The following is a 9,390-nucleotide window of genomic DNA, read 5'->3' as shown; positions in this document are numbered from 1 at the left end:
GTGACGTAGGCTGGAGGGACAGTCACTTTTTATAGTCATTCCAACAAATTATTCAATGTAAGATATAGATACGATACAGCATTTTGCAGAATCTCATGTTTATTATTATTAATGTAACAACTTTATTACTGTGTTTTCAAATATTTTTTTCCAAAGAGTTGGACTTGAACATGCAGAATATGCTAATGACCTTATTCTGTGTGTGTGTGTGTGCATGTGTTTAAAAAGTCTCCTCTTACTGAATATGTGCCACGTTGCAAAGTGCTAAACAACCATATGAAAAACTGTGCTAACTCAGAGTGACACTGAAACCCGGGAGGTTTATGAATAATAAATAACACGTGGGGGAGCATGTTGGTAGTGGAACTTCTAGCCTTGCATATTGAGCATAGTGCTTGGAAGCCAGAAAGTCCTTCTGGGGAGGAACAGGCAAGGAAAGGTTTGAAAAAAAGGTCAACAGTAGCAAGTTGCCCCAGAGGAGAAATAAAAAGAAGTAGCTGAATTACTAATTACCTTATTAAACTTCTTTGTTGGCCTGGCCTCTCACAACCCACAGCTTTTAGGGATGTTAGCCAAGATCAGTCTGGTAGCAAACACCAGACAGAAAAGTGCCTCTTCCTTCGGAGATGACTTTCAAGATGTGGAAGACCAAGGAGCTGGAACATGTGAATGACCATGCTGGAGAAGCCCAGCTGCCCACTTCTGACAGCTGCCGAAACAGGAGAGAGCCATCAGGTGAGTCTTTGTAGGTCAAGGGAACAAGCTGACCCCGGTGGAAGGCTTGCTTTCCCTTCCCTACCCATTGCCAACAGAGGGCTGACTAATAAGTTGACACATAAGGCTGAGATCCGTTCTTAATTTTTGGCCTATTTACTGTTAAGTGAATGTTCCCACTATTCATAATAGCTAATCCTTTTTTGAACCCCATTAAGCTCTTGACAGTAACAATGAAATGATACAAATCACATATTTCCTTCACATGTAAGTACGTTTATATTGTGTGTCAGGGAGTCAGACACTTTGCCCATTCTACATATAATTAGTTCATTAAGTGTTTACTTCCCACTAGCAAGAGCTCCTTTCCCTCCACACCCACACATGCAGTGTGTCTCCCGGGGCCCTCTGAATTGGCAGCTGGATTGAGAGTTTGTGTGCTTTCCAAGGCAATGTTTAGAGTTCAACAGAGACCTCAGGAGACAGGTGCTGTACTTTGTAAGAAGCTGCATGCCCTCTCCACGTTTACTTTTTTGGAGTCATAATGACACGCGGCAAGTTCTCTTAGATACGTCTGAAGCCCTGACCTTCCCCGGCAGCCCGGGTGCTCAGCGTGAGCAGAGCCAAATTTCCAGAAACTACAGCAAAATCTTCACATGGTCAAGGATCGTCAGACCCATGTGTCCCATTGCTCAGGAGCCAGAGATAGTCTGGGAAGGGGAAAAGCTGATAATGACTGAGGGTGCCCGCAGTGGCATGACAAGGTTGGTCCTTGTCCCATGGGACGGGATCAGGTAAAGACACCACCACGCAGCCAGAGGCCAGCCAGCCCCACAGGGAGTGCTGTTCCCTTGCACAGCTGAAAAACCATCCTGTGGGTCCTGAACAGGAGGGAGGAATCAGAATCACCTCGTCCTGGTGTTCCCCAAGGGATGACACGTCCCATGGGTGCGCCTGATGCTTTGGGTCAGTGCCACTTGGGGGGGACGGTGGGGACCATGCTTCAGAGCATCACCGAGGATGCCCCAGCAAGCAGAAGCGTCCCACGGGGAGGAGCAGCAGCACTCGGCAGCCGGGGGCCGCGGAGGGGAGCGGGCGCTGCCAGCCCCGACGGGCCGGGGGGAGCCCGCAGCGAGCGGGGCCGGCCGAGGTGCCCGGGCTGGGGGAGGCGAGCGCCAGGCCGGGACCCCCGCCCAGCCCCCGCCGCAAACAGGTGCACTGCCCCTGTTGGAAAGGGATGAGAAAACGGCTTAGAAATGGTTTTCTCTCCCTCGCTTGCTCCCCTGAATGCTAATCAGCGGCGCCGGCTAAAAATACCCAGCAAGGCTGGCGTGCGCACGGCAGAAGGGGAAAAAGGGGGGAGCGGGAGGCTGCAGCTTCCCGGAAGGAGCAGAAGGGACAGGCGTGGAAGAGCTCCCGCGAGCCCCCTCCCCGCCCGGCGCACAGCTCCGCGCCCGGTCCCGGTCCCCCGCTGCCCTGCAGAGGCTCCCACGTCCCCTTCGGGGGGCGATGCCGGGTGCTCCCGAGGGGCTGCTGGCACACTCCGTGCCCGGGTGGGAGCGGTGCCCCCCCCCCCCCCTTCCCCCCCCCCACCATCAACACCACCGCCACCGGGCGCTTTTCCCGGACGGGGCGCCCAGGGGGTGCCGTGTCGGGCAGCATCCCCCCCCGGGGCTGGCCGAGCACAAAGAAAAGGGGGCGATGGGGGTGGACGGGGGGGACGAGGGGGCTGTCGCCGGGCAGCGCAGCACCGGAGCCGCCGCCACGCTGCAGCGCAGTCACACGGAGGCACCGCGGGTCTCCTGCGGGAGCAAGCGACAGAAATAAATAATGAATGGCCGTAACACGAATGTAAACGGGTTTTTTAAAGGGAAGAGAGGGGGCGAGCACGCAGAGAAGAGGAACATCCCCCCCGTGTAGGGGCGAAAAGCCCCCCCCCGCAGCCCCGTGCCCCAAGCCGTGCGCCCCGGCGGGGAGCCGGCCGGAGGCTGCCCCCCGCACGCCCCCTCCCCGTCTCCCAGCCTCCGGCCGGGGGTCGCACAGCCCACCGCCCCCCTCCGGCAGCCGCGTCTCCCATCTCTCCCTCCCTCCATCCCTCCCTCCATCCCTCCATCCATCCATAATTAATCGCCTCCCCGCAGCCGCCGCGATAAGAGAGGGCGGGCGGGGACGAGGAGGCGGCGGCGGCCGGGAGGCGGAGGGGGGGGGGGGGGGGGAGCCGGAGGGGGGGGGGAGCCGTGTGCGCTCGCCGCGCCCGGCTCACTGCGGCCGGCGGCTGCCTGCCGTGCGGAGCGGAGCCGAGCCGAGCCGCCCCGTCCCGTCGGGGAGCGCCGCCGCCCGCATGGCCGCGCCGCGCCGCGCCGCCGCCGCCGCCGCGGGGCCGGGGGGGGCCGCGGGAGGAGGATGAGGCGGGCGGCGGGGCGGCGGCGGCGGCGGCGGCGCGGAGGATGAAGTGGAGCGTGCGGGGAGCCTGCGCCGCGCTCTCCAGCTGCCTCCTGCTCGCCTGCGCCCTCAGCGCCGCCGCCGTGGGCCTCAAGTGCTTCTCGCTGGGCTCGGAGCTCAAGGGCGAGCCGTTCCGCCTGGGCACCGCCGCCGGCGCCTTCTACTCGGGGCTGCTGCTGGCCGCCGGCCTCTCGCTGCTCGCCGCCGCGCTGCTCTGCTGCCGCCCGCCCGACGAGGCGCCCGCGGCGGCGGCACCGGCCGGCGGCGGACCCGGCGGAGCCCCCGGCGGAGCCCCCGGCGGGGGGGAGGCGGCATCGGCATCGGCTGCAGCATCGGCATCGGCGTCGGCATCGGCATCGGCATCGGCGGCGGCGGCCGCCCCGTCGGGGCCGGGGGAGAAGGCGTCGCCCGGGGGGCGGCAGAACTTCCTGCTGCTGGGGGTGCTGGTGTTCATGCTGGGCGTGCTGAGCGCCTTCGCCGGCGCCGTCATCGACGGCGACACCGTGTCGCTGGTGGAGAGGAAGTACTCGCACTACTGCCTGCTGCAGCCCGGCGGCGCGGCCCGCCCGCGGAGCGGCCCCGCGGCCCCCGACGGCTCGGCGGCGGCGCTCCGCTGCCAGAAGCTGCGGGACTACCAGCGCGGCTTGGTGCTCTCCACCGTCTTCAACGCGCTGGAGTGCCTGCTGGGCCTGCTCAACCTGCTCCTCGTCAAGAACTACAAGGCCTCGCAGCAGCGCGGGCGGCGGCGGCGGCGGCGGAGAGCGGCCCCGGCGGCGGCGGCGGCGGCGGGCGGGCGGCGGAGGCGAAGACGGGGCGGCGGCGGCGGGCGGCGGGCGCCGCGCCACAGCCAGGGCTCCCTGTTCTCCGGCGGCGAGCCCGAGCTCACCCCCGGGGATTGCCCCTTCCAGGCCGTCTCCTACATCAACGTGGGCGTCTTCCACGTCTTCGACGAGGCCGGCGTGGAGGTGCACTGCGGCGGGCACCCGTCCGTCGAGCTGCCCGGCTACTCGCCCATGGATCCCGAGCTGAACGCCTCCTACCCGTACTGCTACCCGCTGCCCAGCGAGCAGCCCCCCGCCTACGAGGAGATCTACCCCGGGGAGCCCTGCGCCCACGGCACCTAGCGCCGAGCCCGGCTCCCCGCCCGGCCGCTCCTCGCTCCGACGGCGGGCACCGGGACGGCACCGGCACGGCACCGGCAGCGCCGCGGGGCTCAGGGACAGCCGCGGCCCCCCGACGGCACGGCCCCCGACGGCACGGCCCCGCCGCCTCGGGAGCAGCGGGTGCCGCCGTGCCTCTGGCTCTGCGGAAGCTTCTCCTCCTGCCCTCTGCCCTCCCTCCTGCCCCTGCTCTCCGCAGACTCCCCCCGTTACCCCTCCCCGCCCTCCCGCACACCGACCCTCCGTCCGACCCTCCGTCCGTCCGTCCGTCCGTCCGTCCGTCCCCCTCCGACCGCCGGCGGCTGAGTTTTCCAAAGGCTGCGCGAGAAACGCCTAAGGGTTGGTTCCTCCTGCCGCCTCTCCTCCGTAGCCAAGTTTAGTTCCCTTCAAGTGATTCATCAGTCTCCAGCTTTAGCAGTCCAGAGTTACCCATTTATGATAACCAGCCAGTGTAAGGAAAAGGTGTCATGAAGCTTCTTTACCTCTCAAAAGAGCTAAATTTCTAAACAACGCAGAGACATTTGTGTCACGTTTACTAGAGGTGTATTGGGGATCTTTAACGTTTACACTACTCCTCGGGAGAATTGAGTTCTGTTTTAAGATTTAGTGAGTTAAAACATTTGTTGGTCTTGTAAGATGCACATTGAGAAAAACCTGCACTTTGAAAAAGAAACAGGAAAAAAATCAACAACGTTTTTGTACACTAACGTGCCTGCTTTTGTTGATAACTTCTTACTGTAAAAGCTTTCAGAAGTCTATAGTGAAAATGTTTGGTAAATTCACTGCAGTTTAAAATCGATGATTAGTTCCTTTACTAAAACAGCTGAGATGTTGCTAGGATGTGGCAGTTAAAAGGAAGTCCAAATGTCATACACATTCCTTTTTGTAAACAGGTTCTGTGTTTTTAATGCAAGGCAGGATTTCTTTTCGTTTTACACAGGTGAAGGTTTAATTCTATTTTGTACAACTACATGGTTTACCTTGTAAAGAATTCCATTTTACCTGTTACAATTCATCAATCTGGTAAGCTTGAATATTAAAGTTTTATTTGAAATATATATATATTGTAAAACAGCCTTAACCGGTGCAGTGGTCACAGTTTTAAAGGGAAAAAGAAGAAAAGAAAAGAAAAAAAAACATCTTGGAAGTCATCTTCCAAATGTGTTTTCAAAACGGTATTTATACTCCTATTACAAAGTAAGATTTGTCTTTTTTTTTCTTTTTTTTTTTTTTTAAGAGGCCACTGTAATTCCTGAAGAGGGGAAAAATTAACGGGATTGTATGCTGTTAACTCTTTCTGAACTTGGAGGTATTAAAAAGGCTTTCTGCAAAGAGAAAAACTGCTAGATCCTCCTTTTGGATTCTGCCGTGGAACGCCAGTATCAGATAGTATAAGAAAGTGCCAATTAAGGGAAGCAGGTATGACATATTTTTTACATCTTTTGAGAACAGGTGAAAGCTTAATTTCATGTTGCACAAAGAGCCAAAAAGCAACTCTTCAGATTGCATTTGGTTCAGTCGTCCCTCCCCCAGTTACCCTATACTGAAATGAAATATTGCAAAATAACCTTTCAGTTAATTCTGCGTTTTGAGCCTGCTGCATAATGCCAGTGTCTCAGATACCCGGAGAGAGGGAGAGTTAAGGGAATGCAAAGTTACAATGTATTTCTGTGGTCGATGCAAAATTATTTTAAAATTTTTAGCTGCAGAGAGACTGACGTAATTTACAGCCTTAGAATTGGAGAGGGAAGATTTTAGACTAAAAATAACCAAGTCTCTCTGCACCGTTTTGTTTTCTAAAGTGTTTTGACTTGCACACTTTGTATAATCTAAAATGCAGAATGCCTTAGAAGTCTTAAAATTGCAAACTGTTGTCTGTGAAGCTCACAATTAAAGCTCTCATCTAGGGAAGACAGCTAGAAGCAGCAGTTGCCAAGTTGCCGCGTAGTTCTACATTGCAGAAATGTAAAGCGCAGATCTTTTTGGCCAGCAGATTTCCTTGTGCAGAAGGCCAGCCTGAAACATTTGCCCTAGCTAAGTCTGGTTTTAGTACCGAAGACTGGCTTTGTGCTGGCTCTCTGCAGATGCAGCTCTTTAACCCCTTGCAGGGAAGTTATTGGGAAGTCCTGCAGTCTTCACCTACAGTACTAATTTAGGCACAAACCCGAATCCACAGCCTACCGTACTGCTTATGTACCCAAATATTTTGCAAAAATGAGTAATTAAAGTAACGAGGCTCAATCCTTAGACCAGTAGGTCTCCACTTAGATGAGTTGTGATACAGCGTAGTATCCTGTTACGGAATCAAATAGGAACTGCCAGAGCGATTGTGAAAGACAGACCAGCTAGGTGCCTAAATACAGAGTCAGAAGTGTAACAATAGTTGTTGGCTTTAAAAAACAAACAAAAAAATTGGCTGTATACATTGTAGTTCATGGAAGTTGTATCTTAGTTTTACTTAAGGAATTGATTTTTGACTTAAAAAGACAGTATTTTACTTAACTATTTTAGGAATTATGAACTAGACAATTCTGAAACTCCAGATGTTCCAAAGATCAGTGCTCAGGGAAATAAATGGAAAGTCAAGAAAGCTACCTATTATACTCAATTGTTTAAATGTAAACAATTTTAAACTATGAATTTTTAAGATTGTTAAATTCATAACTTTTTTTTGTGTGCGTGCGTGCGCATGTGTACGTGTGTATGTGTGTTTCGTGTTTTATTTAAATCTGTTCAGAATGCCATTGAATTAGGATATTTATTTGTGGCTCAGTTTCAGTTCCCGAATTTCTACTTTTCTTCATTTGGGCTTTTATCCCCTGTAATATTTTAGTTTAGTGATGGACAGATTGCCAGAACAATGTCCAAGTTGGACTCCCACAGAAGCCAGTAGGCATCATTTCATTGACTTCAGTGGGTCTGGGCACAAACAATATGTAACACCTACTCTAAATAATCTCTAAAGTAATATTGATCTTCTGGCATGACAGGATGCAGCAGAGGCATATTATTTCTCAGTTATTTATTATTTGTATGGATAGCGGTATTAAGGGAGGTCACCTATGGTATTATACATATTAAAAAAAAGAAAAAAGAAAAAAGAAAAAATTGGCAGGCAAATTGACCAAACAAGCCATGTTTTCTTAAAAGATGGTATACAAGTGTTTCAGGTATCTGGTGACAAACTTTTCTGATAAAACACTACACGTATTTATTTCTCAGTGAGAAGAAACTTATAAATACAGGATTCAAGATGAAGCTTCACAAGCATGATTGCAGTATTGTGAAGCCATTTTTAGTAAACCTGAATCATCACTCTCTCTTCTGAGCAATAATGTTAGAGTGTATAAACTGTACTGTGCCGAAATTGAAAATAGGCTGGTGTGGGAAGCATTGGAGCGTAGGTTAATTACCTGAGAGGACTCATACCATCCCTCTGTTTTCCATTCCCTGTCACATGATTGTCAAGGCAAATGCAAACCTGATCGATTCATGTCACTGGAGGATGCTAATTACAAGGCTTTTTCCTTAAATAGCAAAACCAGGGAGAACGGAAGAGAGACATCGTGTATGTGCTATCAAATCTCCATTTTGCTTAGCTGAAGTAATGACAAGACTGCTTTTTGCCCCACGGCTTGTAGTTTTAATTTGCTCACAGCTTTACTCACATCTGTTCAAAGGGAGGGAAGAATAGACGCAATACTGCTCTTTTGGTGACAGTGGAGTACTGATTTGGTAGCAGACTGCTCCCAGCTTTCCAGTCCCTTTTACAGGTAATAGCGGCTAGTCAAGGGATGAAACAGTGGAAAATCAAATCTGCTGTCTTTGATGCAACGCGATTTGCCTTCATGTGGAAAAAATGTATTCCCACTAGCCTATTAGCAATTCACATGAATTATTTTCACACTCCAACATCCTTGCTTAAATCTGTTACTTATACTTTGCATTGTAATTGACAGAATATATGTGAATCTAAAAACAGGAAAAAATGATGCTAGAAGGAAATCGTATTCAAATAGTACAGATTTTACTCAAAAGTTTGATTTCACTGTAGGACTTCTTTGGTTCACCAAAAAGCGCTATGGTGGCTGGTATAACTTAGATATATTTCAGACATAACGTTTAATCATCAGAAAAGGTTTCTGAATGTTCACATGAGGAGGGCAATCTGTTTCTGCTTTTGGACATAGTACATATGAAAACCTTTTCTCCATTTTGCCATTTAATCCAAGATTGATCCTCAACAAAATGTCAATAATTGATCTTGTAATTTTAGGATCAATAAAATACGTTTTAAAGCACAGCATATCCTATAAGAAAAGCCTAATGCTCTTCATTTAATAACCTCCATTGTCTTAGACTGATGTCTAATAGCACAACTGAAATTAGGGGTTTAATTACCATTTTCATTACAGAACGTGTTTTCCAGGCACTTACAACTTGTATGAGTGGAACCCTGGCATAAAGTCCCAAGTTTTGCCACAAAGTTGAGTCTGTTTCAGTAAGTTTAATATTTCCTGGTTACAGGATGTTCTAGTATTCTAGATAAATTCCCTTGGTAGAAAGATCTAGATCTGCTAATTGTATATGATAGCAGTCTTTAAGTGTGCTAAAGTTACCTCTCCTTAATACAGGCTTATATTTCCCATTAAAGTGTGTAAGAGTAAGATTGAATTCCTCATGGTCACTGTTCACTTCTTGAATTTTTTAGTTTTATTTCTTAATGACATGTGACTAGTTCTCAGTATATATTCCAGAGTCAGTAACAGCTGATTTAAGAACAGTTTACCAGATAAAAGGTGGTCTCCAGGAAGCCTGCAGTGCTGTGGGAAAATCTTCAAATACACGCTGCAACAACTCGGTGTATGGCGTGTTCTGCCCAAAGGGAGGCACTACCCGCAGAAAGCAACTACAGGAGATCTATCTGCGTGCTTAAGTTACAGGCAGACCTTTTGTATGTTCTTCCTATTACAATACCAATACTGAAACTCCTCCCCTACATGGATTTCTAAGAGTGAAATCCTGGCCAGGCCAGATGCCCTACAAAAAAGCTGCACACAAATCGCACTTCCCC

At 50.9% G+C, this 9,390-nt stretch overlaps 1 protein-coding gene across 1 annotated transcript; it reads left to right on the top strand.

Annotated features, from left to right (window-relative positions):
* The first annotated feature begins 3,122 nt into the window (after window positions 1–3,122).
* TMEM271 (transmembrane protein 271) lies at window positions 3,123–8,119 on the top strand. The gene has a single exon (XM_040542174.1). It carries the CDS (start codon window positions 3,162–3,164, stop codon window positions 4,278–4,280), a length of 1,119 nt encoding a protein of 372 aa, XP_040398108.1. The 5' UTR covers window positions 3,123–3,161; the 3' UTR covers window positions 4,281–8,119.
* Window positions 8,120–9,390: the final 1,271 nt, after the last annotated feature.

The sequence above is a fragment of the Cygnus olor genome, chromosome Z (genome assembly GCF_009769625.2).
Source record: "Cygnus olor isolate bCygOlo1 chromosome Z, bCygOlo1.pri.v2, whole genome shotgun sequence".
Classification (NCBI taxonomy): domain Eukaryota; kingdom Metazoa; phylum Chordata; class Aves; order Anseriformes; family Anatidae; genus Cygnus; species Cygnus olor.
The sequence above is the reverse complement of the archived record's forward strand: the minus strand, read 5'-3'. Positions and strand labels throughout refer to the sequence as shown.

What these genes read in the sequence shown, in the direction of transcription:
- TMEM271 (XM_040542174.1), top strand. Translation starts at nt 3,162, where the DNA reads ATGAAGTGGAGCGTGCGGGGAGCCTGCGCCGCGCTCTCCAGCTGCCTC.